General features: G+C 38.7%; 1 protein-coding gene across 1 annotated transcript in view; it reads right to left on the bottom strand.

The window, feature by feature from the left end:
- The window catches only part of fmr1 (fragile X messenger ribonucleoprotein 1), a 63256-nt gene that overhangs the window by 15065 nt on the left and 31877 nt on the right, over positions 1–16314 (bottom strand). Inside the window, exons 8-10 of the mRNA XM_020509600.2 lie at positions 7472–7642; positions 2469–2547; positions 2275–2384 (exon numbers count right to left, since the gene is read on the bottom strand). Of these exons, the coding sequence (XP_020365189.2) occupies positions 2275–2384; positions 2469–2547; positions 7472–7642 (360 nt within the window). The remainder of the gene's footprint in view (positions 1–2274; positions 2385–2468; positions 2548–7471; positions 7643–16314) is intronic.

The raw sequence follows: 16314 nt of genomic DNA, 5'->3' as shown, positions 1-16314 counted from the left end.
TTGAAAACAGGGCCTTGGACTTAATATTTTTGCCTTGAGTTGTGATAATATGATTAATTTAGACTGTACATTCCAAGCAAGTGCAGCACATCTGATTTCGCAAAATATATCAGTACCACTGAATAAGCTGTACTGATACAATGATTTCTGCTTAGATGCTTTTCAAAATTATCTGATGGCAAACTAGAGAAGAAATTTCAAAACCTTGAGCCGTAATTTATAGAGTAAGTTTGTAAACATACCTGTCTGAAGCTGAGAAAAACAATTAATTAGACATTTGCTGCTGCTTGTGCTCTGTAAATATCATATTGACCAGTAAGAGGAATAATAAGACTTCCTCATGTTGATTCCAGATAGTTTAAAAAAAAAGCACTTTGATGCCACTGTTTATCTCACCTATGCTTCCCCGAGTTAGAAAAAAAACTGCTGGTAACAACGCCAATATGGAGATCCTAATCTCTAACAACCATAAAACAATTAGAGAGAAAGGAAGAAATAAATTAAGTTTATTGCTAATTTTAATTTAATTAATTTTAAAAAATACAAGTTTCCAAAAGGATAAATTCTAAAGCCTGAGCATGGATTTTGTGGCCAGGAAAGTGTTGGCAGGGGCTTCACTGCTGAATAACTTGATGACTGAATAATTGATGACTTGATAGAAAATGGGTTATTTCAGCTATTTAGGCTTGTTTCACTCCATGGAAACCTGATACTTTGAAAGGTTAAGAAGCTGAGGTATGACATTTGGAGAGGAGATTCTACCGTCTCCATACTTTTAGGCACAATACCTTTCCATGTGTCATATAATGAACAAATGCCAACACAGACTTCTTAAATTCATACTGGCATTCTCATGGTACTGCTCTCAGCAAGACAGAGATTCAGCTGCCTTGTCAGGAAAGGAATCTTACGCTATGTAGAAGATAATACTTCAGTATTCTGCCTAAAGTGGAGATGTAACCGTGTCTAAGGATGTAACATCCAATTGCTGTTAAGTGAAAGCTTGGTGAGTTCATATAAATCAGTTAAGGGTTTTCAGGCTCTTCCATTCTAATATTTGGTGTTCATATGGAGTACTCAGTTTTTCCTTGTTTTAAAGCTGAGCCTGAAATTTCATATAGCAAAGGTGTACCTCAGAGATTTAAAGATGGACTGGACACGTTTTCTTTCAGGAAAAAAAAACACAAAAGTATTCCTTTGTCATTGCATGAAGTAATTAGTTACATTGGTTTAGAATGATAGGAATGTTATGTCATGTCTCACAACTGTGAAGGTCAAACTATGACACTGTTTTCTGCAATTCTTTATTTGATGCTGGAGAACAAATTCTAACTTTTTCTGTGAAATAGTTACAAGCAATTTGCTTGCAATGTACAATCACCTATTATTTAATCACAGCTAAAAGAAAGACAACACCAAAACACATTGTGTTCCACTCGTCAGGACTGAACCGCAAGAAAATTAACTTGCCTGTCTGAGGCAAGTTAAACTAACTTGCAAAGCTGACTTGCCACTTTTTAATTTAATCATGAACAGTTCCTGCCATACTTCCATGCTAACCAGAGTCTAATCAATCCGTATCCACTTCTCATGTCATATAAATTGTTCTTTCCTGTTAAAAGCTGTTTACTTTTGGTATTTTGGTCCTGTTTAGAGTAAGAAAAATGCTTTGATTTCATGTCTCTAATGAGCAATGCTTAAGTCAATGTGATAATACAACTGTGCGTATTTAATAATCATTTTGTTTCCAAAAGAGATACTCAAAAAATGCTAGGTAACAAGTAGAAGATTGGGAACAGATACACTGAGGTTAGAAATACCTCTGCCAAGTTTAGTAGCACACAAATGATGCTGGATTCGAATCACATTTGGGGTATGGTGGTGCATTTCACAGTATTAACATGGTGAAACCACGGAGTTGGTGAGAACCATCAAGTGGAATGTGGGTGTAATTTATGGAAAATATGAGGCTGAACTTTCTAGATGAATTCAGGGGCTTATCACAAGTGTTGGTCAGGGTTGGGGTGGGGGGGGGTGCAGGTGTGGGGAAAGATATTGGGATGCAGTTGTTAAATGTGAAAGACCAGTATATGCCAAGCTCTTCAAGTGTGTGTCAGATCCTGAGGTGGACGAGTGGGAAGGGAGGTGGGGTCTGGTAACTGGAGGACAAGGATGGTCGAGTTTATCAACAGACATTTGCAAGACTCGGTGCACTTAGATCAATAACAAGCAGTATATCGTGTATCAAACAATCACAACAAAAGCACAACACACCTCTTCGCGTGGAATCTTTTTGTCACCATCTCCTTCGATTCTCACACGGACAACTCCTGATTTGTCTACAATTTCTTGTATGAGCTTTCCGTTTTTGCCTATTACTTTTCCTGGAGAAGGAATGGATCAGTTCCATTTTATAAATCCAAAAATAAATAATATTTACTCAAGGACATTTCTTAAATTAGGCTTACCTACTAGATTCCTCGGTACTTGTACAGAGTCTTCTGTAAACTCGAGATAATTTCTGGCTTGCTTGACTGCCTCCTGGTCCTATAAATCAGATTGATATTAAAGGAAGAATGTCGCCTAGAGAAAACATTAATTTCAACTAAATTAATGATATTAATGTTACCATTTCTGTATAAAGTTATACTGCTATGCAATTTGAAGGGTGTGATCTGATCAGTTTGTTTGCTCCTTATTAAAAGCATTGGTTCCTTTCTGTGTACAGTGCTAGGGATTCACCTTCCAATAACTTGCTGAAGGAGAGACATGTAGGCACACATGGAAATTATAAAATCTCACTAAAAACAGAAAATTAGAAACACTCATGCAGATACAGAAAGATGAGTTACGTTTCTTGAAAAGGCTTCCTCACTTTTCAAATGAAACCATCCTCCACACAATAAAGGGCTAAGTCCCAATGGAAAGATCAGCATGAATAAAAGTACTTTTAAGGTGATTTTGGTGTCAAGGATGTCATCATGCCATGTGTTGTAATCCCTGGCAACACAGCGAAATTATGCTGAAATGTGGTTAAGGACCAGCACCGTTTTTATTTAAAGACGACAAAGTTTAAAAACTCAGGTACTTCCTAAGAGAAAAGTGACAAGATTCCAGAGTTTTAAACCAAGCAAAATAAATGTTTACTTTTCTGATTTTGCATATTAACAAACTACACAAACTGTAACATCCAGAATTCACGAGGTAATTCTAAATTAACAGGCAAATCGTGTTTGTACACACCACACCATATGCTAAATGGCAAACGTGACCAAGACAGATCTCACGGATTTGACAGCAACTCATCCAGACGTCAATAATCACACTGAGTCACAAAATCCTGTGAAACATAGTCTTCTTCTTAAGGGATTTCAACACTGAGATCCAGCCTCTGAATTTTCCTCAAAAGCCACTGTGACTCACTGCCTCAACACCTGCTCACCTGGTTGTTCAATCTTTTAACCTAAGATTCTGTTCCGAGTCCCAGCACTGATTTCTGTGTACACCTCCAGCTCTGCAGCCACTCTGGCTAATATGTTACTTTTTAAAAAGGGTTACTTTTGCCCCATGAGCCAGCCGTATGGAGCCAATGGCCTTCTGGTTTATTCTTCTGAATCTCAACTAGAAAGGCTCCACGGGATTCAGTCATATTTTCTGGGAAGGGGTAGAAAATTACCAACTTTCTAACCTAGATATAAGAAAACCTGGCAATTAAAACAAATTACTACATTGCAAATCACTTCAAGTTAAATAAGAACATAAGAAGTGGGAGCAGGAGTAGGTAATTCAGCTCGAGTTTGCTCCACCATTTGATATGATCGTGACTGATCCCATCTTGGCCTCGGCTCCACTTTTCTACCTGATCCCCACAACCCTTTAAACCTAATACTAATTAAAAATCTATCTCCTCCTCAAATTTACTCAATGTACCGGTATCCACTGCATTCTGAGGTAATGAATTCCCTAGATTTGGGATCCTTTGAGATAAGTAATTTCTCCTCATCTCTTAAATCTGTTACCCTTTATCCTAAACTATGACCTCTTGTTCTAGATTGCCTGAGAAAACATCCTTTCTACATCTACTTTGTCAATCAGCTTTGTCTTGTATATCTCAATTACCTGACCTCTCATTCTTCTAACTCCAAACAGTACTGCCCTATACCAGGCAATCTCTCTTCAAAAGATAAACCTCTTATCTCTAGAATCAATCAAGTGAATCTCCCTCAACTGCCTCCACTAAAACTAGTCCTCAAGTAAGGTGATGAAAATTGTACATAATACTGCAGGTGCAGTCTCAATAGTGCCAGGTACAGTTGCAACAACACTTCCCTACTTTACACTGTATTCCTTTAGCAATAAATGCCAATAATAGCACTGGATGCAAGGCAGCAACAAACGTCCAAATACTGTTTATAAATTCACTAGCTTAGCAATCCCAAGGCCTAACGACACTATACTCTCTGCCATTAGATTTCTTGTCCACTTAAATGTAACCAAGAGAATATATTAATTCAACTGTTTGTCCAGTACTTTTCCAAGAGACGAGAGTCCCTGTTCTCTAAAGGGGCAGTTCCCTAAAGAGGGGTATTTACAAACTGTAAAGTACTTTCAGCATTTGTGTATTGGTATTTACACTCCACTGCCAATTAATTTTAAGATGGACAAATAGTAACTTTCTGTTGGAGATTACCTTCGTCAGAAAATTGAAAAAAAAACATTTTCACTGCCAAATAGAAAGAAAATAGAGCAAACTAACTACAAATGCTTACAAATTTATCAATTTCTGTGATCAAGGCAACTAGAATCATACATCACCACACCTGCAACTTCAACTTACCAAGAGCACAATGGTTTGGACAAATATATAAAACTAAGAACTATGCTCATTCAAGGTTGGAATCAAATGGAATTCCATTTAAATATATTTTTCAGGAAAGATCCAGAGACTATACCTCAAGGAAAGCAATGACAAATGATACATAAAAAACTAACCAGTTGCGTTATGCTGCCTGACAAAATTAAGTACTGAAAAATTGAGTCCATAATGTTTAAAAGCAAGAATCTCAAACTGTCACCAATACAAGAAACAAACTCAAAACTGAGATTGTTTATTAATGCATTTGCTTGCACTGTTATGAAATTGCTATACTTTATCCCCATTTCTCTTTTCATGTATCTCCCTACCACGCTGTCCCCAGTAATTAAAACGTGGAGGTGCTGGTGTTGGACTGGCGTGGACAAGGTCAGAAATCACAGAACAACAGGTTATAGTCCAACAGGTTTATCTGAACACACAAGCTTTTGGAGTCTTACTCCTTCTTGATGTGTTAGTGAGAAAGGTAGTATCAGACACAGAATTTATAAGTAAAAGATCAAAGGGTCACATCATTGATGAGGATGCACTAAACAAACCTAAGACGCTGTTAAATCTTTAATCAGTAGAAGGTTTTAATTGATTAATAAGCATATGTAAATCCCCAAATTCCCTTCAAATCCCTGTTCTGTGAGAACTAAAGGTTTTATCAGTGTAAAGAAGAGGAGACATTTTAGGTCAGACAATACATGTTAGGTGGGAGGCCTTGTTTAGAATTTGTTTGTATTTTGGCTTGGAGTCAGACTGGCTTTATTTCTAAAGTAGGAATTTATAAAACACCACACTGACTGTCTATAAATTTTGCGCCTTTTGAACAAGATAGAATGTATCTGCTAGAGGTGAAACGTCTAACACTAGGGGGCGTACATTTAAAGTGAGATGGGGAACGTTCAAGGGAGATGTGAGAGGCAAGTTTTTTTTAACACAGACAATGAGAGGAATCTAGAATGCACTGTCAGGGGTGGTGGTGGAAGCAAATATGATAGGAGTGTTTAAGGGACTTTTAGATAAGCACATGATTATGCAAGGAGTAGAAGGAATACAGACTCAGGTCAGGCAGAAGGAATTAGTTTAATTTGGTGTCATGTTCAGCATAACATCATTGGCTGAATAGCCCATTCCTGTGCTGTACTGTTCTATGTTTACTTGATATCTGCTACATTCACCTGGCAGTGACTAGGAAAGACATGAATTTGGCATCTTGTAGCTTCGACGGAGAAACAATTAACTCCAACAGAACAAAGCTCAAGTATCTAATATATTATCACAGATACCCTACAGAGTGGAAACAGGCCATTTGGCCCAACAAGTTCACACCAACTTTCCAAAGAGCATCCCACTCAGATTCACTCCCCTACCCTATCCCAGTAACCCTGCATTTCCCATGGCTAAGCCCCCTTGCCTACATATCCCTGGACACTTCGGGCACTTTACCACGGCCTATCCATTTAACCTGCACATCTTTCGACTGGGAGGAAACTGGAGCATCCGGAGGAAACCCATGTGGACACTAGGAGAACGTGCAAATTCCACACAGACAGTCAAACCTGGGTCCCTGGTGCTATGAGGCAGCAGTGCTAGCCGCCCATCATTTCTGTTCAAGTCCAAAGATGTCATGTTTGTTGTGTAGATAGGAATGCTGATGGTCTGTGCACTTCCACACTTCTCAGTTTTTATTTATTAAGTATTCTACTAATGATTTTCCCGCAACTAAGTGTAATGCTTAAAAATAATTATAACCAAAACAGGATTACATTGTTTGGAAAGAAATCACACAAACTTTATTTTTTCTTCTGTTACTATGCTTCCTTCTTCAGTTAAAACATTGAAGGCTACTAGATCTCTGTAATGTCAGCTGACAATCCCTTAAGATTTCATACTGGACTAGTTAATCTGATCAGTCTCGCTACCCTCCTCCTTTTAGCCAGATGGAACAATGCATTGTTACATTCAAGATTACTTCAACAGCTACCCTTCACTGCAACTGTTACTGCCAAGAAGGAAAACAGAAGCAACATCAGTTGGACTGCAATTCCTTATCACACACCATACTAACTTTGACACAAATTCATCCCTTTTGAATATCATTGGGGCAAATTTCTGTAATTCCCCAACATCTTAGGGACATCATCACAAGGAACATACTACAAAATGACTGGTGAAGATTGCTGAGATAAATGGCATGGCAGCTTATACTATGATATATCTTTATACTACAACATCACAAGATGTCCCAAGTTACCTTACAGCAAGGACAGCAATAAAGCAATTCAGATACCGTGCCAAAAATACCAGTCATAGGTTTCGTCAAAAGAATAGGTTTTGAGAGTGTATTAAATGAAGAGAAAAGATAGATAGGTGGAGAGATTTAAACAGCAAATTCCAAAGCTTAGGGGCTAGCCTCTGAGGTCTACATAACAGAGGAAACAATTAGAGGGAACATTGATTTGCAGTAACGAAAAATGATTTCATTCTTTCAGCAATACTCTTCATTTGAAATTGATGTACTGAGTTTATGAAAATAAACAAAACTCAGCAATGCCATTCTTTAATTGTGGGTACACAGTTGCATTTATTACAGATTCTAAAGGAACCCACCTCACCGTAGATGTGGAAAGTGCAAGTCTCTTCATCCAGTTCGATTGCAGTGACGCCTGGCACTTTCCTAGCTTGCTGGATGTTGGCTCCATGTGTACCGATGGCAAGACCCATGAGATCTTCTCGTACAACAAACTGCTCATGGAAGCGTGACGCAAGCTGTCGAGAGCTCTGCAAAATTAAGACAAGCACAAACAGATGTGATATCAGGAGAGGTACCGTGGTATCTTCCTTATAACATGTAACTTGAAAAACGTTATGGCTAAGCAAACTTCTTTATTACCAATTTTTCAGCAGTCAACAGCAGGAATAAGATCTTGACTTAAACTACTGCAGCTCTAAACTGCAACACAAGTTCATTTCTTTTGTAATGCATTTCTCTCTTCATTGAATAATATTTTTGGGACATCTTATGGTCAGGAAATGTAATGCATGGCTAAGAATTAAGAGAATGAGGTAAAATGTTTATTGCCATCAAGAAGAGGAACGTTGATTCCAAAAAATGTGTTTTCCCGTTCCCAACTCCACCCAACCTTTGCCTGAGCATCAATCCCAGGACAGGTCATTTCTTAACAGGTAAAAAGCATGGCTGTATTTGAGGCAAACATTGGTAATGAACGAATGCAAGTTAGCAGAGAAGCAAAGATTATCAGTAGGGATTAGAGGGATGGATTTCTGAAAAGGTAAAGGAAAATTCAAGTTGAGATAATTTTCATGACAGATGCAGCAATACAATGATAGCTGAAAAGGACCATGTGCAAAGACATCAGGATTGAAACAAATTAAGAATCTCCTGGAAGGAAAAGCAGCAAGGGAAGGAGACAATTTGAAGAAAGATGCCAGAGACATGAAATATTCTAACTGGGGACACGGTTATGGGAATTAGCATGCTATTTTATTAATACTAAATTATTACATTTATGTGATTGATCATTATATCTGCTCACATTTGCTTTAAAATACACAAGAAAAGATTTGGTCAAGTGAATTCTGCCAGATTGTATGATCCATTTATTTTCTCCCCAACATGCTGCTCTTCCTTTTACCCTAATGCACTATCAAGCTTCCCTTTAATGCTATTTCCCTCAACAAGTTCCAAATTCTAATCCTGTAGGTAAAGAGATTTTGATGCTGCAATGTCCATACGGCCACCTGACATCAAGTCCTAGACAAATCAAGAGATGTTGCAAGTTCAATAATTTGAATGTAAATTCAACTTTGGCAGTAAAACACGAGATATCATAGTTGCCTGCTAGATGTCCACACCAATTTTTCATAGGCCAAAAAAGAATGAAGTGTCTTAAGGAAAGGCAGTGAGCAAGGGAATCGAGAGGGAATTCCAATAATTAGGGACTAGGTAGCCAAAGGTATGGCTGCAACCACTGGAGAGATTAAAATTGGGTATGCTCAAGAAGCCAGAATAAAACTGTAGACATCTAAGAGGATTGTGGTGTTGCTAGAGGGTATGGTAGAGATAGAGAGGTGCAAAGCCATGGATGGATTTGAAAATAAGGATGAGAATGTCAAATGTTGCTCAACTTGAGGTCAGTGTAATTCAGCAAGCACATAGGTGATAGGTGATTCTAAGATAAGATACAGGCTGCAGTTTTGAACAATCTTAAGTTAACAGAAAGTACAACGTGGGAGATCAATCAGGAAAGCATTGGACTAGTCAAGTCTAGAGGTAACATAGGCATGATTAAGGATTTCAGGACTAAATGAGCTGAGACAGGATTAAGGCTGCAGTCTGGAAATAGAACAGTCTTATTAAAACACGAATCTGTGTTTGGAAGCACATCTTGGAGTTAAATATGACACGGCTTCAAACAGTACTTTCAGACTGCTGCCAGGAACAGGCATGGAGTTGGTATTTAGGGAACAGAGTTTGCAGTAGGAATACAAACATTGGCTCCAGTCATTCCAACATTTACTTGTAGAAAATCTCTGCTCTTCCCACACAATGTCATTTAAGTACTTTTATAATTTAGCAACAGTAGAGATGTTGAAAGTAGTAGTAGTTAGGTAGAGCTGCATGTTGTCAGTCTACATGTGAAAACTAATACTTTGTCTTCAGAAGATGTCACTGATGTACAACGCATGGGTAAGAAATAGGGACCACCTTCAGAGACATCTGAGGTGTATAAAAAAATAACGCTATAAAATCAACAGGAAAGCAAGATCATGAGTGTAACTGGAAATTTAATTGTGGACTTGAAATCTAGACTTTTGTTTAGGCTAAAGAGTGTGGATAGAGTCTCTGAATTTACAACGGGTCCATGCATCACTGATTTGGATAGGGAACTTCTTTCTTGCGTTATTGCTTTTTCCCATGCTCAGTGTTAGTTAGAAACATACATACAATAGTGTCTCTCTATGCTGTAATACTTTGGACTTTCATTTTATACAGTAAATAAAGATTTAACCTGGCAATCCGTTCTAAGAGTTGCCAATAGATTTCCGAGCATATTACATCAGAAAAATATGATAAACAAGGAATAGCTGAGTGCACTGGATGCTGCAAATGTTACATGCCATAAAAACATCACAGTACTGAAGACACATAATCCCAGAAATGCAATAACACTTAGACCAATCATACAGGTTGGAAAACTGCCCAGCTACATCCTGTCAAGAAGAAGAAAAATAAATCCAAGGCCTATTATTAACCCATCAACCTACACTCAGAGTTCTATAAAGTAACAGTTACCAATAACCTGCTCAACAATGTAGTTTGGGTTCTGCCAAGTCCAGATGACTTCAGACCTCACTACAGGCTTTGTCCAAAAATGGGCACAGAGTTGAATTCAAGAGGTGAAGTAAGAGTGACTACTCTTGACATTTAGCGCTGCAACTGTGGCATCAAGGAGTCCTAGTAAGATTGAAATCAATGTGAATCAAGTGGGAAAACTGTCCACTTGTTGAAGTCACACCTAGCAAAGGAAGACGGTTGTGATTGTAGGATGCCAATATCTCAACTGCAGAATTTCCTCAAAGAGTTGTCCTCGACCCAAACATATTCAGTTGCTTCATCAACAAACTTCCCTTCTTAAGGTCAGAAGAAGCAATATTCACTGTTAATCGCTGAGTTCAATACCATTCATATCTCCACGGACAGTAAATAAGTCTGTAACCACATGCTGCAAAAATCTGGACAACATTCAAGCCCGGATTACTAAATGGTAAATAGCAGATATGCCAGCCAATGATCATGTCCAACAAGAGAGTCTAACTGCCTAACTTTGACATTTAATTGCATCATCATCACTCAGTCTCCATTGTCAATATCTGGGGGGTTAGTGTTGACCAGAAATTTAAATGAAACAACCATATATTTATGTATATTGTGGTCACACGTTGTAAATTCGGCAGTGAGCAACTCACCTTCTGATTCCCCAAATCATTTCCACTATCTATGAAGCAGAAGTCAGGAGCATGAGGAATACTCTCCATCTGCTTCGGTGAGTGAAGCTCCAACGTTCAAGAAGCTTAACATCCAAACTAAGTAGCCTGAACATTTGGCATCACATCAACCTGCATAAACATTCATTCCTTCCATCACGAGCACACTGTGACTGCATTATGTATCATTTACAAGATGAGTTTTGCCAACTCACCAAGGCTTCTATAATAGCATCTCCCAAATTTGTGACCTCAACTGCAAATAGGAACAAAACAACCTGGCTGTAAATATACTGCTGTTCCTTAATCATAGCTAGGTCAAAAGACTTGAACTCAACACCTAAAGGCACTGTAGTTTATGTCCAGGTTGCTGATCAATTACAAATTGAGAAGGTAACTTTTCGGTTAAACGTTTTGGACTTAAATAGATTAATTTTAAAATCTTAGCAGATTTTCCAGGCCTTATTTCAAGTACTATATTAGGGATGTAATCAATAATCTATGATGGAAAGTAGGGTGTGATTATTACAAATAAAGTTGAGGACTACACTTGGATTGTTTCATATACTGCATAGATTTGAATGTGTGGGTTTCGAGAAACTACATTTCACTTCAGTTTTCTTTGGCTAAGAATTAAATAAACAAAAGCCCACAACACATGTTTTATTCTATAATGTTTAGGATCAGTGGTTTCAAATCTATTATCTAGGTAAATCAGAGCTCCAAAGCAGTCTTTTTTGTGCTCTGTTGATATATATATATTGGGATATGATTCCTTGTATATATTTTTTGATCTCAGTTAAGGTGGCAGTGGGATTACACTTCCAAAGATTCTTAGTGGAAACCAGACAAGTATGCAATCTGGCTCAGCTATGACACTCCCATGATCAAACAAAACACACAGAAACTGACCAAAGGAGCAGAAGCAGGATATTCAAACTCTTCAGTTTACTCTGTCCTTTAAAAGCTTATGGCTGGTCTGATGCTAACCTCAAATCCACATTCCTGCCTACTTGATAATCTTTTGGCCCTTCCCTTATGAAGGCTCTATCCACCTCTGCCTTAAAAATATTCAAAGATTCTGCTTTCACTGCTTTTTAAAGAAGAGAGTTCCACAGACTCATGAAGCTCAAGAGAAAAAAAATCACCCCATCTGTTTTAAATGTGTGATCATTTTTTTAAAAAGTGATCTCTAGTTCTAGATTTGCCCACAGAAGTAAACATCCTCTTCACACCTATCCTGTCATGCTCCTAGGATCTTATGACCATTGCTAAAACTCACAGACAAAAAGTAATGCCATTTTGGCGAAGCACTGCAGACTTTTGAGACTACATCCATGAGAACTGAGGGAAAGGCTGGCAGACGCAAAAGTTGCTGTACCTTAAAATTTAGGAATAGATTCTTCAGTAATACATGCCTAAATATGAAGAAAAGCACTAATATTTCACAGCAAATAAGCATTCTGAGTAACAGTGCAAGAAACCAACCTAATATTTTATTTAATTAAAAAAATGTTCACCAAGTATGAACTTCATACTTGGTGTACATAATTGCAGAGAATAATGCCCTTGACAGAAGCTTCATGACCATTAGAATAGTTTTCAACTCTGACGTTACTATTACAAGTGCTATGAGTTAAGAGTACTGATTTCCATCCATTACTGCAAAAAGGCATAAGGGCACAATTATAGATTGCAATGGGCTGTCAGTGAAATAATTTATAATGCAATTAAAACTTCATCTAGCTAGTCATTGTACCTCAGCTTTAGGTGTATTTATTACCCATATACTTCCAATATTGTACTGTTACTGCAATGGAAGGTCATAAGTTATAATTATTGTTGAGCAGATTATCTTCTGAAATGGAGTAATGATATATAGTTTTATATTTGTCTTTTATTTCTAAATTGTGTGGTAAGAAGGAGAAACACATGGTTTATAGTTTGTGTTTGATTTGTTATGAGAGTGGTTTCTGGGTCTCTGAAGATTTGTCTTGATTACGTGCATTTTAATGAGATTTTTAAAGTCTTGATGTGAACTATTCAGTGTGTTTGAAAAGAAAGGATGAAAAGAAACTGTTGTGTGACAGTAAGAGTTTAGTAATATAACAAGTAGGAATAATATAAAAGTCAGGTAGTGTGAAGGTTCTTTCAAAGAAAAGAGGTCTCTAACAGAGGGGGTACTGTTATTCATAATTTACAAGCAGTCTGGGCTGAAAAGAAGACCCGAGTGTCATAGCAGTTAATAAGAGAAAAGGTCTTGAAACAGCAGTCTGTTGAGTTGTCAGAGAAGAAGATATCGTACAATACATGAATACATGAGTTTAAAGAAGCACATATTAAGTACTAAGTGGAATTCATTAGCATCTTGTTTAAGTGTCTTAGAAAGAGGCATTAACTAAAGAAAATAGCATCAAGCAAAAGCAGAAACAGTCTAATAGGAAATCAATTGTGAACCCCTCACTGAGGGTTGACTGCATGCAAGGTTGTTGTGGGTGTCTATCAAGTTAATCTGTGATCTAATTCGTTCTGTATTTGTTATAAACTGAGATCTTAACAGTGACCCTTATGCAGCTCAGCAATATAGGCCTAAACAATGCTAACAAGAAGCTATCAGTTGCTGATATCTGATAATAAATCACACAAATCCACTCACAGTAATTTGTCAGGCTCTGTGGCAGCAAAGTATTACAATCACCTGGAATAAAGTGGAGGTTCTTTGCAGGATCGAAATTCATCGAGTTTTAGTGAGATCTTTGAATCATCAAATAAATATTAGAATATACAGGTTCAGAGAAAAGAAACAAGAGTTGTGCAGTATATTACGTGTTGGAATTTCAAATTTAAAACTAGCTAGAACAGTGGCTAGGAGGTTTCTGTATAAAATCTACTGGTGAATTATTTGAAATCTTTGATGGAGGTTAAATGGAGAGGGTAAACAGAAAAACCAAAAGGGAAAAATTAAAACAGTCTCATAAGGATGTGATGCTTAAAGTGAATTCTAGCATTCAGAGTTCAAAGAACTGAAACCTGAAATTGCTATGTCACTGTGAGAATTAGCGAAGATTAAGTTAGAAATAGAGACAAAACTTCAACTAGAAGCAAAGAGAAATTTAAAAAACTTGAATTGGAAGAGGAGTAAGGAAAAGACAAGAAGAAAAAAAGATATGGGAAGAGAACTGGATAAGAAGTTTGAATTAGCAAGAGAGGAGAAAAGGGAAAATTGAAAATTGACCTCCATGGAAAGCTAGAAATGAGACATGACATGCTGGATAAAAACTTAAAGGAAGAAAGAAGAGATAGTAGTTTAGAAGACGATTCTGATTCCAATGAGGGATTTGACTTTACTAAAAATCTGTCTTTAGTGCCTAAATTTATAGAAGATGGAATTGAAAGACATTTCACCTCACTTGCAAGAAGACATGTGAAGTTAAAGTAGCCAAAAAATGCTTGGACTTTAATATTACAGAATGTCCTGATAGCTATAAAGGTGCGTACCAGTTTCTTGGAATAGAAATGTGCAGAAGATAAAGCTGATAACAGAACAAGCTCAATGCCAATGAGCTTATGCCTGAATCGAATCGATAAAAATTTAGGACTATAAGAAAGAAACCCAAATCAGACACTGGTAAAATCTGTAAGATTAAAAAACAATGCTTTCGGTCAGCGGTTTACATCACTGAAAACAGAGAAAAATTGAAAACCTGAGGGAAATTATGACTACGGAGGAATTTCGAAATACCATTCTGGTTACCCCTTTTTCAGTTGTTTCAGCGGCGGGAGTCCGGGAGGAAGCGCAAGGGCAGCATGGGAAGGTAAGCTTTTCGATTATAAAAGTCTTACCTCGCGTGACCCCATTTTTGGAGTGAGTAAGTGAGGTAATATATTTGGGCGGTTGCTTTACCTGAAACACTACCGAGGCAGTGTCTCCCACCCAGGTAGTGTCTCCCACCCATCCTCCTCCTTTAACCAAAACAAAAGTTCTGAGCGCTGATTTGGTAAGGCTACTAGTTTTTTTTTTTAATAGTCTGTTTGGGAATGGATGTTAGGGCAGTTGCATGCTCCTCCTGTAGAACGTGGGAGGCAAGAGTCACCACTAGTGTCCCCACTGACTTCATCTGTGGGAAGTGCACCCAACTCCAGCTCCTCGGAAACCGCGTTAGGGAACTGGAGCTGGAGCTGGATGAACTTTGGATCATTCGGGAGGCTGAAGGGGTAATTGAGAGGAGTTACAGGGAGGTAGTCACACCTCAGGTACAGGAAAAAAGTAGATGGGTTACAGTCAGGGGACGGAAAGGGAACAGGCAGACAGTGCAGGGATCCCCTGTGGCCGTTCCCCTCAAAAACAAGTATACTGTTTTGGATACTGTTGGGGGGGACGACTTACAGGGGTAAGCCATGGGGTACAGGTCTCTGGCACAGAGTCTGTCCCTGTTGCTCAGAAGTGAAGGGGGGAAAGGAGGAGAGCATTAGTCATTGGGGACTCTATAGTTAGGGGGACAGATAGGAGATTCTTTGGGAACGAGAGAGACTCGCGGTTGGTGTGTTGCCTCCCAGGTGCTGGGGTCCGTGATGTCTCGGATCGTGTTTTCGGGATCCTTAAGGGGGAGGGGGACATAGGCACCAACGACATAGGTAGGAAAAGGGATGGGGATGTAAGGCAGAAATTCAAGGAGCTAGGGTGGAAGCTTAGAGCTAGAACAAACAGAGTTGTTATCTCTGGTTTGTTACCCATGCCACGTGCTAGCGAGGTGGGGAATAGGGAGAGAGAGCAGTTGAACACGTGGCTACAGGGATGGTGAAGGAGGGAGGGATTCAGATACCTGGATCATTCTGGGGTAGGTGGGACCTCTACAAACGGGATGGTCTACACCTGAACCAGAGGGGTACCAATATCCTGGGTGGGAAATTTGCTAATGCTCTTCGGGAGGGTTTAAACTAATTCAGCAGGGGGATGGGAACCTGAATTGTAGCTCCAGTGTACAGGAGGTTGAGAGTAGTGAGGTCATGAATAAGGTTCAAGGTCGCAGGAGTGTACCGGCAGGCAGGAAGGTGGTTTGAAGTGTGTCTACTTCAATGCAAGGAGCATCCGGAATAAGGTGGGTGAACTTGTTGTTGTGGCCATTTCTGAGACATGGATAGAACAGGGACAGGAATGGTTGTCGCAGGTTCCGGGGTTTAAATGTTTCAGTCAGATCAGGGAAGGTGGTAAAAGAGGGGGAGGTGTGGCATTGTTAGTCAAGGACAGTATTACGGTGGCAGAAAGGACGTTTGATGAGGACTCGTCTACTGAGGTAGTATGGGCTGAGGTTAGAAACAGGAAAGGAGAGGTCACCCTGTTGGGAGTTTTCTACAGGCCTCCGAAAAGTTCCAGAGATGTAGAGGAAAAGATTGCAAAGATGATTCTGGATAGGAGCGAAAGTAACAGGGTAGTTGTTATGGGG

Source organism: Rhincodon typus, chromosome 14 (genome assembly GCF_021869965.1).
Source record: "Rhincodon typus isolate 14 chromosome 14, sRhiTyp1.1, whole genome shotgun sequence".
In the NCBI taxonomy this organism is placed as follows: domain Eukaryota; kingdom Metazoa; phylum Chordata; class Chondrichthyes; order Orectolobiformes; family Rhincodontidae; genus Rhincodon; species Rhincodon typus.
The sequence above is the reverse complement of the archived record's forward strand: the minus strand, read 5'-3'. Positions and strand labels throughout refer to the sequence as shown.